General features: G+C 40.7%; 1 protein-coding gene across 1 annotated transcript; it reads left to right on the top strand.

Annotated features, from left to right (window-relative positions):
• Positions 1-6,894: 6,894 nt before the first annotated feature.
• On the top strand, positions 6,895-8,448 carry LOC147912779 (protein FRG2-like). Its single transcript, XM_087422350.1, has 4 exons — positions 6,895-7,075; positions 7,377-7,454; positions 7,567-7,752; positions 8,051-8,448. The coding sequence occupies exons 1-4, from the start codon at positions 6,895-6,897 to the stop codon at positions 8,446-8,448; spliced, it is 843 nt and encodes a 280-aa protein (XP_087278476.1).
• Positions 8,449-15,412: the final 6,964 nt, after the last annotated feature.

The following is a 15,412-nucleotide window of genomic DNA, read 5'->3' on the forward strand; positions in this document are numbered from 1 at the left end:
ATTGTATGTTTTGGCATAGTGTTCAGTTGTTTATTCAATCATCCCCTGAATTGTAAGCTTAATTATGGAACAATCACCTTGCCAGAAAGTGGTAACGAAGAGAGGGTGAGCTTCTGTCCCCAAAATAAACAATAAATAGTAATAGTAAATGTAAATAAAACCTCATGTAATTATTATGAAAATACTTGTATAACTTTAATTTTATTCACACTTCCAATGGAGTAGCTCAGAGCCGGTGCAACTGAAAAAAAAATAACACCTGAAACAAATCTAGAGGTTGTGGGGAAGTCTTAGAGTGTGTAACTTTTAATGTGACATATTAAATCTATCCAGAAATTAACTAAGCATGGAATTGTTGGGAAAGTTACAGGACAAAGTGAAATGTGCCATAGTCATTCAAGAAAGTGAAGAAAATAATTTTCTCAGGTAATAAGGAAGTAGTATGGGGTGAAGCGGGAGTGCAAATTTGGATTCAGTTAGGAGCATTTTAGGCTAAATTATAATATTTCAACTTGATCCCCCCCTGGAGGTTGTACAGCTGACTGTTCCAATCCAATCAGGTGATTGGTTTCTGGTGTTCACTCCCCTGTAGGGACACAGCTACACACACACACACACACACACACACACACAGGCACACACAGGCTCAGATTTCAGTTACTTCATTAGCATAACAAAGACACTTCTACCATTCAGGAAATTCCAAGGGTTTTTGAAGCTCTGTGCCAGGAACCTAAGACAAAGACCAGATATATAATTTTTTATTATACCACAACTTCCAATGACCAAAGATGGAGCAATTTAAGCAACAAAATAAATTGCACAGCATTGAGTTATAACACAAAGTATAAAATAAATATAAATGAGTTCATGCTGATATGAATGAATACTTGAATCAACAAATAAAGGAGGGAGAGGAGACACAGATTCCACACAGTAAAATGGCAACTGATATATGTGGCTACTTAGTCCTCCAGTAAGTGGAACTTTATTCAACACCCCACCCCCACCCCAAACACACACCACACAGCATTTAACTTTACAGTGGAGAAGCCTGATAAACACTCTCCTAACTAGCTGACCAAGATTAACATCGCCTGAGACAATGCAGCTTTAACTGCGTGAAATGTCTGGGAGTATATGATGTGGTTTGATGTGATACTCCTCTCAGAAACACATCAACCAAATTCAAGTTCAGTTAGAAGCATTTTAGGCTAACTTATAAAATGTGTACATCCTTTGAGAGATGGTTGTCATTTAAAATCTGATTACATGGAGGAATATCAGCATATTTAAAACATTTTCATATAGAAATGGCCAAATGGACCTGGGTTGGGACAAAGGAGAGCACAAAAACATGTTTTCACTGATTTAAAAAAAATGAGATGAGTGTCAACACTAAAAGAATAAATACATAGACACATGCTGTCTGGGATAAAATTGTGTGGATTTGTAGAAGGTAGATTTCTTCTTTAAAATGTGAAGATGCCAACTGGCCATGTTGGAAAGAAGGAGATTTGGGGGGAGCACTCTCCAATCTCTAAGGTGAAGAAGTAAGAGGATCCTTCCATTTTATTGAAGTTCATGTCAATAGATAAAGAAAATGTGTTATATAAATACTCTAGAATATTGTTCAGCCCTATGACAGAAGGAAATCCTGTCATTCGCCACAACATGGATGGACTTTGAGGGCACAATGCTAAGTGAGATAAGTCAGACAGAGAAAGATAAATACTGTAAGATATTACTATATGTGGACTCTAATAAAGGCAAAACTCATGGAAACAGAGAGAGGAATGGTCTTTGCCAGGCAAGGGGGCTGGGGGAAATGGGGAGGTGTTTGTCAAGGGTACAAACTTCCAGTTATAAGATGAATAACTTCCGGGGTTCCAATGTACAGCATGGTAATTATAGGAAACAATTCTGTATTATATACTTGAAAGTTGCTAAGAGAATAGATTTTAAATATTCTCACCACAAAAAAAAAAGGTAATTATGTGAGGTGATGGAGGTGTTAACTATCCCCGTTGTGGTATTCATTTCACAATATATGTGAGTATCAAATCATCACTTTGTATATCTTAAACTTATATCATATTATATTTTCATTTTATCTCAATAAAACTGAGGGAGAGAGAAAGACTTATCACCCTCACACTGCTTGCTTGATATGTTAGAATCCCTTCCATATTGTGGGAGCTGCCAACTGTTTTGCCTCTCTCTGTTTCTCTTCATTGGGATATTCCTGCCAGGCACTGCAGACCTTGTGCATATTGTGACTGCCAGCATGGCAATGAGACTGGGGTCCTCGACAAAGTGCTTGGGTGCAGCATGGGGCCCGTGGAGAAGTCCACTTCCCATCCTTAGGCTGGTCCATGAGGTAAGAGGGAACTCAGTTCGAGTCTTTGGATGGAAAGCTGCACCAGGTAGATGGATCTCATCTCAGGTTTCTTGACAGGTGGATGGCTTGTGAGAACAGATCCAGGACTGATCTATTCTTGGACGTATGGATGGTCATCAGCCTGGTACGATGCTGTGTGAGAAACACCATTCGAATAAAATGTGTTTGACTCTCAATGAAGAGTAAAAAGAGAACTCAATAAAAAATGACATAGAGCCTATGAAAATATCTCACAGTAAAAGAAAAGAAATGGACATTTCACATATAAAGAAGCATCCATGCTCAATGGTGGTCAGAAAAAAATAAGTTATATAATAGCATATGTTTGTTCTGTGACCCTCAGTTTGTTAAATTAAACGTTTACTAATATTGTCTCTCTTTAAGAGGAGTAGACACACACCATTTCATACGTGCTTGCAGAGGATATAAAGGGCTAATGTCTTTTTGAAAGACAATTAGGGAATCTTTATCAAAAGTTGGAAGATGCATATTCTTGTGTATAAGTTTCTGCCTCCTGGAAGACACTTGGACATGTGCACAGAAATGCCCCCACAGCTGTTGCTGGTGGACATGTAAATAATAGCAAAAATAGAAAGAAAAATACACGTATCTCAGAAATCCCATTGGTCACCAGCACTTTTAAGATAATCCCCCCACATGAGAGACACAGAGCAAAGCAAATAAGGAGACTTGTGAAGAGCAACAGAGCAAAGACCCAGGGTGGGAAACACCCTCAGAGTCACCAGATTCTGTCATTTCCTTCCAATTCTGCTGTTGCCTCTCTTGGAGTCTCCTGGGAATGAATCTTCAGGAGTAGAATCTTCCTCTGTACCTCTTCTTGCTTACAGAAGAAATCATGTTAGGTGTCTGGACCTGCCTCCACTCCTGCCCCTCCCTGGGGACTGGGAAACAAGGGCACAACCCTTACTCCTGTTTTGGTGTGAGCGAGGCATTGAAGGTCCCTTGAGCTTTGCCAAGTATTCTTCTTCCCTCATGTCAGATCCAGCCCACAACTCCAGGCAGCCCCCCATGGTTTCTCGAGGTACACTCGAGAGATGATGTACTTTCGTTTAGACTCTTTTGCTCTTCTGTCTGCCATATGCAGTTTCAAGACATCCCTGTACCCCCAGGACTCCCTGAAATGACCCTCTAGGACTACAATGAGTGAATGTTTCTCTTCTCCAAGCATTTAAGAAATTTTAACATATATATATATTTTATATAGAAAAAACATATATATTTTTAACAATATTATATGTTAAAAATTATATATATAATCATATGTAACATATATATATATATTTTAAACATGATATATTATTTTGCTCTCCTGAGTGAGGAACCCTGGAAGATATTGAGCTCTTTGTATACTTCTGCTGAATTTCTCCCTCTGACCTTGGAGATGGCTGTGCACACAGAAGGAAAAAAAGACATTAGAATTCCCGTGTCCAATATCCCTGGATTCTAGTTCAAATGTTGGTTTCAACCACCCAGATTGCTCACCTTTGCCTCTTTCCTTCTCTCTGGCACTCTTGCTAAAAGATCCTGGGATCTGGAGTTTCTGGGCGTTCCTTAGCTACAGGCTCTCCTTTTCCTTATAGAACCCAAAGGCTGGGGGACAAGAGCCCCACCCCTATACTTTACAGGACACCTCCGGGTCCTCACTATGTGTCCAACGGACTGACATTTCTTGCTCATTATCTGTGGGTTGAAGAGGAAGGTGATCAATGAGTCAGCATCAATTACAGGCAGCTTTCAAAGGTTGACATTAGGACACATTTTTGGATTTGGGTATCGGTTTTTCAGGAGGGGGCACAGACATGTGGCCAGTTAAGTATCTGGAAATTCATGATTCAAGAGTCATATCCACCACTCATTTTAAATACGGACACCTGGAGAAAGGATCAAAGGGTCTGAGGATGATAATGATCCAGCTGTCCTTCTCAGCTCACATTGTGGATGCTGAGCAAATTCCGTGGGAAATATTGGGACTTCCAAGATAATTGAGGAAGGGTGAGAAAAAGCGGCAGTTTCCCTCTCATGCTTGCTTTTTTACTGCCTCACGAAGCCCTGCTCAAGCACTGGTGCGAAACTAATCAGCTCAACGCAATCGAATCTGATATAATTATCTTCCCCACTCCCAAATACAAAGGGCTATTGATTTCCTGTTTACTTTTCCTCTGCATTCTTATTTTACCTCACATGTATCTATCTGATATAAACGACTATAATTTCATCATTCTCATTTCCAAGCATTTAAGAAATTTTAACATGTATGTATACACTTTTAACACTATATATTATTTTCTTCAAGTGCAAAATACTTATACACATGTCAATATACTGTCTAATTCTGTATCATGACCTCTCTCAATTGTTTCTAAAAAATCTCCTTGTTACACATGTACCTCTAGTTTATTCAGTTTCACCACTGTGTGTTATTTCTTTGTGTCAGTGGAGTGGACTTTTTGAGTTTAATCCCCTAGACTATTGATGCACATTTATGTTGTTTCCAATATTTTCCTTCCATTATCAACACTGCCATGAATATACTTAGGCAATCTCCTTGTTTCCATGAACATAAAGTGAGGAAATGAATTTCTGGATCATCCTTTACATGCATTTTTGTGTTTATTTCATGGGACCACATTGTCCCCTGAAGGGGTTAAGACAGTATTACCCACAGTACCTGCGGAGGACAGTCTCCGGTTCCCACATCATTGATACACTGTGTAATGCCTGAAATTTTACTGCTCGCTTGAATGTGAAATCGTGGTGTGTTCTAATTTGCATTTGTTTTATTATTAACAACGGTGTATGTAATGTAACATAATATTCATCATGAGTTTGCTAACGTGAGAATTCTGTTTTCAATTTTTTTTCAACTTACTTTGGTTTGTCTCTCTTTTGTTTTGAATCAGTAGAAATTAATTTTTATATATTCTAGATACTGCTTCTTTATGAATGATGGGAAATGCAAGTATACACTTCCATTTTGTAACTGGTTTTAAATTATATTTACAGACAGAATGTATCGGTTTTAATGTCATAATAAGTAATAGTAATGTAGAAATTTTGTTTAGATCTTGGTTCAAAAAAACAAAAATAAAAAAATTGATGGCTACCAGAGGAGAATGTGGTGGGGAAGAGGGCAAAAGGGATAATTAGGCACATATGTGTGGTGATGGATTGTAATTAGTATTTGGGTGGTGAACATGAGAACATGATGTAATCCATGCAGAAATAGAAGTATAATGATGTACACCTGAAATGTACACCACATTATAAACAAATGTTACCGCAATAAAAAGACAAAAAAATAAAAAAGAAAAAGAAGAAGAAGAAAAGAAAACAAAATGTGTTGGAGTACAATGGGAGAATGTGAATATGAACTGGATATTAGACGACCTTAAGAAATTATAAGACTAATTTTGGGTTAAAATAGCCTGGGGGTCTTCTTATTCTCATTTATATCCTTGAAGAATTATTTATTAGAGATGAATTTTATGGATCATAACTTATTTACTAGAGAAATACATAATTCTAGGATTTGCATTAAAGTACTCCAGCTCCATTTCCCACTCAACCCCCACTGGAAAGGAGAACTTTGGAATGGATGACAAAAGATTGGCAAAACATTGGCACATTTTGAAGTGGGTAAACAGAGATTCACTTTATTTTCCTTAATCCTGTGAATGTTTAAAATGTCCATAATGAAAGCTTTAAGGAAAATAAATCATTAGTGGGAAACTATGTTTACAATTAATTATTTTTGTTTCATTGCTGGCTTCACTTTTATACAAAGATATGATATTTGTCAGACATATTCATAGCTAAAACTGACTTGTAAATTTTCCTACAGTGAAATCCAAACCTTACTGATGCAGGGCAGAGTTTCTTCACTCTTTTGCTAAGAGTCGGAACAGGAGAGGGAAATATCAGTTTGCATAAAACTTCTGGTAAACACATTTTTTAAAGTTCAATTTTCATGTGACTTATAGAAAATGAAATTATCAGAGAGAAGAACATTGAAAATAGATACATTTCATTGTTATGGAAGAACTCTTCTGATGAGTCTGTGTAATCCCTGCACCCTTGGGCAAGCGTCACTTCTCACTTCACGGTGGAAGCAGCAGCACAAATTTAGCCAAGATCTTCAACAGTGTTGGGTGGGAACTAGGACAGAACTAAGATATCGAGGAGTTCCCTCTCTTCCAGTCCCTCCGTCCCCTACTTTGCTTTTTGACATCGTGAAAGGACTGTGGAAAAGTGTTTCCTAATCTGTGTGGGGTTCCCCAGGACAGCTACAACCAGCAACGTTCCTAATCTGAGCTCAGCTGAGGTTCTGATGAGTGGCCAGAAAGTGGGATATTTTCAGCCAATAGGAGCGAGCCACGCCCTGCTAAGAGACTAATTAAAGGCATGTCCATCAGGCCAACCTTCACTTCTGACTCTGGACGGTTGGAAAGAGCGTCTTTCGTTTCGGCTTCCAAATGGAAACAGCAACTGAAGACCAAAGCCTCCATAGCCCCTCCATCCCATGCCCCACTGACCAGCCCACTTTCCAACACAACTCCCTTAAAGAAAGGGGCTCAGATGTGGAGGAGGAATCATTCCAAGAAAAAGGCAAGACATTCCCTTCTCAGTTAAGAGATAGCTGCACCCAAAGGCAAGGTAGGGCCTTGGGCTGTCAGTATGGAGGCTGCAAGTAGGGGTGGGATCAGGGATACCTACTTTTGTGTGTTTGGTTGGGTTTTAGTATGAGATTGATGACAGGAAACGTCACCTAGCCTTCAGGAGGGCTTTGAGAAATGTAACTACGATACTCTGGAACCATGTTACTCCAGTTCACACTGCATTCTGACCAAACAGCCGCAGTGGAGAGAACTGCCAACAAATATGGGTCAAGGATGGACTAGGGGGTTCTTTTGCCTCGAAGGAGGCTGGTCGCCTAAACTCCTTCTTTTTCTCCAAGGTCTTGAGCCCAAGACAGATGAGGAGAACTCCAAGGAAACTGAGCTCAAAGGCAGAAACAACTGCATTGCTCCATCAGGTAAGATGTGATTCTTCTGGGGAGGAGAGACAGGACATGGAGCAACTCAGTCTCCCTGAGAAGAGACCTGGGTGCGCTTTCAAAGCCAGGCCTTGCAGATCCTGGACTCCAGGCACAGCTGGAAGTATTGGTTACAACCTCGGCTCCTTCTGCGTCCAGATCAGACTAGGTTTCCAGGGTCTCCGGTTGCAGGAAGTCACTCAAACTCTGACTTCATCCACAGAATCAGAAGGCTGCTCCCATCAGGAGAGCTCAAGGAAGAGGAAAATGGGTTCCGTGGACAGCGCCCGCAACACAAGTAGGATCTTCCATGGTGGTCCGGAAGGGTACGGACAGAAAAGCAGGTACCTATCCAGTGCGTGGGCACGAAGGGGGTTGTTCAGTGGCTGAAGCGGGTTTGGAGACTCTGGGATCCAGGGAGCATTTGGGGACCCAGGGTGGGCGTGACACTGCCTCATGCTAGAGATGAGGGGGCGGGAAGGAGCAGGAGCTAGGTGGGATTCACAGGAAGGCGGAACGCGCATGGTGGGATCCCCGCCATGGCGGTTCATGGGAATTGATCTGGCAAGTCTCTCACCCACTTACTTCCTGTGCAGGGGCTTCTCCAAATGAGCGCAATATGATTTTGGGTAAAAACAAACCGAAGGTCCCCGACGCAGGCCACAGCAGTGAACGTGAAAAGACCCAGGATGCCTGCCCCAGGAGACCCCGGAGGAGGAGCACTGGGCGCAGCAAGCGGCCCAGATCCAGGTCTCCAGGAGACCAGCCGCCTCCACTTCGGAAAACCCTGGTGACCTCCCTGCGCACCATATCTGAGGCCATTTATCAGGACGTAGTTCAGGCGCAGATCCAGCAGGTGCATTCGCCGCTGCCCTGGGAGCAGCTCGCCCAGCTCGCCCAGCTCGCCAGTCTCCGGGGGCCTCTGTCCGACCTGGAGCAGACCTTCTACGCCATGGCCACCCAGGCGGCCTATGTCTTACCTGCTAAGGGCTGACTGCTCCCAGCCCCACTCCCAGGACCCCAGGGTCCAGCTGAGAATGGAGGAGAAGCCCAGAGCTCCTCCTAGGAGGGAGAGTGGTCCCCCTCTTCCCCCGAGAGGAGACAGCTGAGGCTGTCAGAGGACCCGATTAGGCTTCAGTGAAGGGAACTGACTATTCTACAGAAGATGCATCTCTGGGAGTGAGGACAAAGCCCTGCTACTCCTGGGACTCTTCCAGATGACCAGCAGGGCCTAGTTCTGACACAGTGTGTTACTAAAAAGTAGAACTTGGGTGGTCATAGAAAAGAAACTTGAAAAATAGACTCAGAATGGTGAACTCTGGGTTTCCTTGAGGACTAGGATCACAAAATTTAAGTTCCATGTTAGACATTGTATGTATTCTGAATATGTTAGGACAGTCGAGCATTATTTTATAATGAGAACAAATATCAGATTGTAATTCCCATGTGTTTGTATATTTTAAAGTGTAGCAAAGTCAGCATAGATTTATGTCCCCTCCTCCCTTCAATTCTGAAAGGCTGTAGCTCTTCCCTGTCTTCCCCGCCATCTGTGGAGTACTGATATTGACAAGCCTTCAATAGCCTTCTCTATGGTGAAATGTGTTTATTTATCAGTTTCATGAAATCATGGTGAAGTCACCATGTCACTTTTATGTGCTTTTTACTTTATAGAAAACCCGAGACAGGATATGTTAAATCTTATTGACCGCATGTATTTATTCTTCAGCTGGCTCATATTATATGCTGAATTTTAAAATTTCTTCTATGCTATAAATTTCAATATAACCTTTTTTTACTAGACGATATTAAACCTAGTATAGATATTGTCAATTATCTGCATATTGTTTTTTTTTATTGTATATAGTTTTCTGTTTGCATTTTACACTGAGATCATGCCATTTTCCTCAGATGAATGTATCTCATTTCATGTAAGAAAAATTACATTTAACTTTTGGCATGTTTTATCTTTTGTCTTATACTTTCCGTATTACATAGTGATGAAATAAATACTAATGTTTTTCAGATATTGTATATTTTCGATAATTAAACATATGCACCCATATTGAATTTGTTTCATTAAATCTGTGTGTTAGGAGGCTGTTTTCTTTCCAAGTCCATTTCATGTCCACCTTGACTCTTCTACACCTCACAGCTCTTGTTGTAAGTAGAGGATTGCAGTTTAGCATTCCAGTGAAGGTTGCCAATTCAATGATGTTGTAGTCCAAATCAATTTGAACCCATGACATGGCTTCAAAACATACTAAACAGGTGCCTACATATGTACAAAAATTACGATATGCAAGCCACATCTGGAGATCAGGGATGCAATTTCAAAATGACAATATAAAATACCTAACAATAAATCTAAAAAAATGTATCAAGCATATATGAGAAAGATCATACAAAATTTCTGAAATATATGTAGGCAGACATAAACAAATATAAAATCACATCATGTTCGTGGGTAGAAAAACTCAAGATTATCAAAACATCAATTGTCCCTAAGCTAAGTTAGATTTAATTTGGTCACAAACCAGAGAGTTCCATCAATTAGCTTTTGGACTAGGCATGTTATTGAAAAAAAAATCCATTAAGTGAAAATACAAATAAGGATAGGCAAGAAAACTGTCAAAAAGAGAAAAAAAGAGGATAAGATTTTATTGAAGCAAGCTTCAGAGCTCTCTTGTACGAGGTTGTACCTAAAGTCATTAATGTATCATACACTAAAAAAATCTATTGAGAGGCTAGATATCATTTTCAGTGTTCTAAACACTTATGTGTTCTCAGCAGAACAATAACTACAGAAAGGGAGAAGTTTATGAGTCCCTCACAAATAAAACCACCAGCATCAGATGGTTAAATGGACAGATTCTACAATTCCTTTAACTCTCAGATAAGCCAATGCTGCTTACTCATTTAAATAGTAATGGATATTCACCATATTTTTCTACACCTATTTTGGGCTGAATTTTCAGCAACCAGCTCTCATTGCTTTTGTAATTAATGAAGAAACAAAATAAGATTTGAAATAAATCGTTTGTTTTTTTCTAAACACAAATATACAATGGGATCCATGTCCACTGGCTAGTACTACCCACATCCAAGTCAGGGATTAGAGCCATAATGGTGGACAATCCACACTGCACAAACACACACACCAACACACAAACATTTACACATAGATGCAAACACATGTGTATTCAGAGCACACACTCAAATACACAGCCATATGCCCTCACACACTTACCCGCATGCTCGAATACACTTTCCTTAGCAAACTCACACTTGCCCTCAAATACACTTTCCTTAGCAAACTCACACTTGCCCATACACTCATCAAAGACAAGCACATACTCACATTTACACACACTCACCCATACTCACACATTCCCATTTGTATAATCACATTCACACAGTCATCATGCCCAAGTGGATCTCCATGTGCTCGTATATGGAAGAACACAGGCATGTCCTGACCTTGGATGCCTAAAAACGGGGGGAGGGGGCACTTTCCACCCTTTTTACTACACCCGGCAACAACCCACAAAGATGATATTTACCAAGTTCAATATTTCAAAGTGCTTGACTTTTTGGTGAAGGTACACAGTGGCTGGCAAAGTTGGAAGGTTGCAGGTGTGTGAGAGAGCAGGGCACAATGAGGGCAGAGCGAAGAGATGTGATAGGTAGTGTGCAGAGGGCACAGAGTCATGGAAGAAGAGATGCAAGGCAATTCAAAGACACGGAATGCCCTAATACTTAACGATAGAGACAGGGACAGAAAATCGAGAGGGAAAAGCTAAATTGGAGCCCATGGCACTGGAGTAGAGTCAGGAACATCAGTATGAACACAGAGCTAGCTGTAGATAGGTCAGTAGACACATAGATCCAGAGAAAATGTATGTCAACAGATATTCCCAAGGTCTGTCTGCTTAGAGGGGCTAATAGGCATGATACCCAAATATTGATGAGAACCCACAGCACCTACATCCGGGTTTCTAATACCACCCTCTGATAAAAGGCTCCTTGGAGAAATGGCTGATTCTTAGGCAGGAGTAGGGAAGAGATAAGATGAGCCAGGAGGCTCTTGTAGTGGCAAACACAGCAAGGAAGTGCTCCAAACACAGAAGATAGGGGCCATATCAAAGGAACTCAGCAGCCGATCTGAAAAAGCTCCGGTGTTCTCTCACTACTTCTCTGACACCAACAGAGTGTCCCACAATTCAATGCAACTCTGACATGATCTGGCGTTAGTACAGACCCCACAAGTGAAGGGCGAAGTCCTTCCCAGAACTCCCCCACTTCAGAACCAGTCAGGAGTCTCAGGCATTCCCAAACCCCCCACACTTCTGCCAGCCAAATACAAATGTAAGGCTTCTAAATGTCCGCGGTGATTCCATTTTCAATAGGACGACTCGCAGAACTCAGGAAAGTGCTATACCTGTGGCGATCATTGATAAGGTTAACTCCTCTACGCGAATCCACAAATGCAGGCAGCCCCAGTGGCCCAGCCAGCTCACAAATCTAAACCCAGCTCAGCCTGCACTTATGGGAAACACCTGTCAAGGAAACCTAACATACACCAATCACAGTCCTCCAATTCAACGTTAGCCAGGCTAACCTAGGCTAGGCTTACCTCAGCCTAGAAAACAGGACCCGCTTGCCTTGTAAGGAAACCCCAGACCTCCTAGCCACTCATGCCCTGTTTGCCAGTTGCCCCTTCTAATGCTCTATAAAACTCCCTCTTTCCCCAAATCCCTCAGAAGAGTGTCCACTGCTTGTGAGACACTACACTCCCCCAACTCATGGGTTGTTTTCCCCGGAAGGAAGGACATCAAACTGGTTAATACTTGTTTTGGTTTTGACATTTGACATCATTTTACTATAAAGGATACTGAGAAACAGCCAGATGAAGGGATACGTGGAGCAAGATCTGGGAGGGTCCCCAGCACAGTAGCTTCTGTTGCCCACTAGGACTCTCCCTGGAGCTTCTCTCTCCAGATATTTTAGTCAGGGTTTTGTGACCTAGGCATGATTGATGAAATCACTGGCCATATCATTGAACTTAATCCCCAGCTTCCTTCCCCTCCCCGAACTTTTGGTCGCTGACTGTTCCAACCCAATCATGTGGTTGGTCTTTCTGGTGTCCAGTCCCCTGTAAGCACACACACAAACACACACACACAAATGGACACACACACATTTCAGTTACTTCATTAGCATAACAAAGACACTCCTATCATTCAGGAAATTCCAAGGGTTTTTGAAGCTCTGTACCAAGAACCTGGGACAAAGACCAGATATATATTCTTTTTACTATACTGCAGCTCCCAGTGACTAAAGCAGGAACAATTTAAGCAACAAAATACGTTGCATAGCATAGAATTATAACACAAAGTATGAAATAAGTGTAAATGAGTTTATGCTAATATGAATACACAATTGAATCAACAAGTAAAGGAGGGAGAAGAGACACAGCTTTCACACAGAAGACTGGTAAATAATGTATATGGCTACTTAGCCCTCCAGTTGGTGGAGCTGAATTCAACACTTGTTCTCCACCCCAGACACACACCACACAGCACAGTATCTTTAGAGTGGAGAAGACTCTTTGGTGAGCACTCTCTTAACTAACTGATCAAGATTAACATCACCCGAGATAAGTTAATTGTGGTAAACATCTGACAGTATATGCTGTAGTTAGATGCAATATTCCTCTCAAAAATCTATCAACCAGTCTATCCATGAGAAAAACATCAGAGAAATTTAACTTTAGGGACATTCTTAAATGTGTCAACCCAGTATTCCTCAAACCTGTAGTGAAAAACATGGAAATACCGAGAAAATGTTAAGAGCAGAAGAGATTGGGAGAAAAGATGACTCAATATAATGTAATTTCTTGGATTGGGTCCTGAAAGAGAAAAACGACTGTGTTAAAATGAGTGAAATGTAACTAAATTCTGGAGTTTAGTTACTAGTAATGTACTGTCAACCCACAAAAACAGAAACCAGTCTAAGAGGCAAAGTGTTTATCTGGGATCAAAGAATTGCTATTCAGGGAGCACAAATTCAGGTAGAAACCCAAATTGTGTTCCAACTATAGAAAAGGGGCTCGGGGTTTTAATGGGCAAAAGGGAGGAAGATGAGGTAAGTTGTATTAAGGAAGAGTTCACTGGTGCCAGATGAGGTAAGGCTAGGTTTGTACTTCACAGACTAGCTCGAGATTTGGTCATCAGGCAAAAGGGTAGACTTGTACTTCATTGATCAGTTAGCGATTCGGTCATCAGCAAAGTCCGGTTTCATCAGTCCTTACAAACAGGATATTCTTGTCCTTACTGACTTCTTGGAATGTTGGTGGTGTGGTCCAGTTTGGAAGATAAAGAAGACAACATGTGCAAGGCAATTCCTCTGAAATGGCTTCTCTGGCTCTACTTTAACATGGCTCCACTCCTGTCATCTTTCACTGCACCAACACTGGTTTCTTAGTTTTGACAATTGTACCATTGTAAAGTTAAAATGTTAACATTTGGGATACTGGGTGAGGGATATTTGTGAACTCTCTGTGTTATCTTTGCAAATCTTCTGCAGATCTAAATTTATTCCGAAATAAAATGTTTATTTTTTAAAATGGCAAATGTTTATTTTTTCATTACAGAGAATTATATTAAAATATTTCTATGGTTTAGTAAATATCTTCTTTTTTTCTTCTTTCAAAGATGTCCATTTTCCTCCCTCGGTGATTTCAAAAGCAATAAAGCTCCTATTAAACAAAATATATTCTTGTCTTTCAGCTCCAAATTGCTACTCATCCACTGCTCCAAACTTGATGAAACGCTCCTCCATAAACTTGCATCCTCAAGTTGGAAATGCAGAAGTCCATCCTGAGACCTCTTTCCTGCCATTGTAGCCAAGGGGCATCAAGATTTAACACAGAACAACCTACCTTCTAACCACCCCCAAAATCCATTCGATCTTTACCCACATATCAAATCTCTACTCACTTGCTGCCTCCCACCTGCACCCTTTCTAAAATTCAGCTGACACGTCTTCCTGTATTCTTTGTCCTGCAGTTTACTCTTCAAATGTTTACCTGAAAATATTTTAATACACTAATCTTCAGCATAAACTTTATCATATTTCAAATGCCCACAATTCCTCTCCAGATGTAAGGCACAATATTGACATTCCAGCCTCCAATGCCTGCAATAACTAGAACCTAATTTTCCCTCCAGTTTTGGCCCAGGCCATTTGCAACACAAATCAGGGCCACTGTTCCCACCTACAATTTCCTGAAAAACTGTTCACATGATGTTCCTTTTTATGTAAGTGTCCTCACAATTCCAAGCTCAGGTACCTCTTGGAAAAATTTAATATCTCAGATTGAAAGTTACCCATTCAAAGACATTTCCAGTATCTTTACATTATTTCAGGACTGTTTTATGAAATCTGAACTTTTCCACTGCAACCATTAATAAAAATACGACTATTGGGGCCAGGCCCTTGGTGTAGTGGTTAAGTTTATATGTTCCGCTTCAGTGGCCTGGGTTCGTGGGTTCAGATCCTGGGTGCAGGCCTACGCCACTCATCAGCCATGCTGTGGCAGTGACCCACATACAAAGTAGAGGAAGATTGGCATGGATGTTAGCTCAGGGATAATCTTCAAGCAAAAAAAGAGGAAGATTGGCAACAGATATTAGCTTAGTGTGAATCTTCCTCAGCAAAAAAAAAAAAAAAAATACAACTATATAAGTATATACATATTAATTACATGAGATTTCATTTACCATGGCTATTGTTATTAACTATTTCATATTAGGCCAGTGTCAATCAGTCTTGTCCACACCACTCTCTGTAGTGAAACTGGTTCATGATAGTTCTTAAGATTCTTGGAAGTCTAAGGGTATCAATGACCGAACATGGTGCAAGACAGACAATTCATATTTTCTAATGAGATGAGGGAA

This window comes from Ceratotherium simum, chromosome 33, assembly GCF_057802395.1.
Source record: "Ceratotherium simum simum isolate JZ-2026a chromosome 33, ASM5780239v1, whole genome shotgun sequence".
In the NCBI taxonomy this organism is placed as follows: Eukaryota; Metazoa; Chordata; class Mammalia; order Perissodactyla; family Rhinocerotidae; genus Ceratotherium; species Ceratotherium simum.

Bases quoted from the DNA above. Each gene is read 5' to 3' on its own strand.
- LOC147912779 (XM_087422350.1), top strand. From the start codon at position 6,895: ATGGAAACAGCAACTGAAGACCAAAGCCTCCATAGCCCCTCCATCCCA. The intron at 7,076-7,376 runs GTAGGGCCTTGG...TTTTTCTCCAAG, and splicing joins TAGCTGCACCCAAAGGCAAG to GTCTTGAGCCCAAGACAGAT. The intron at 7,753-8,050 runs GTAGGATCTTCC...CTTCCTGTGCAG, and splicing joins GGACAGCGCCCGCAACACAA to GGGCTTCTCCAAATGAGCGC.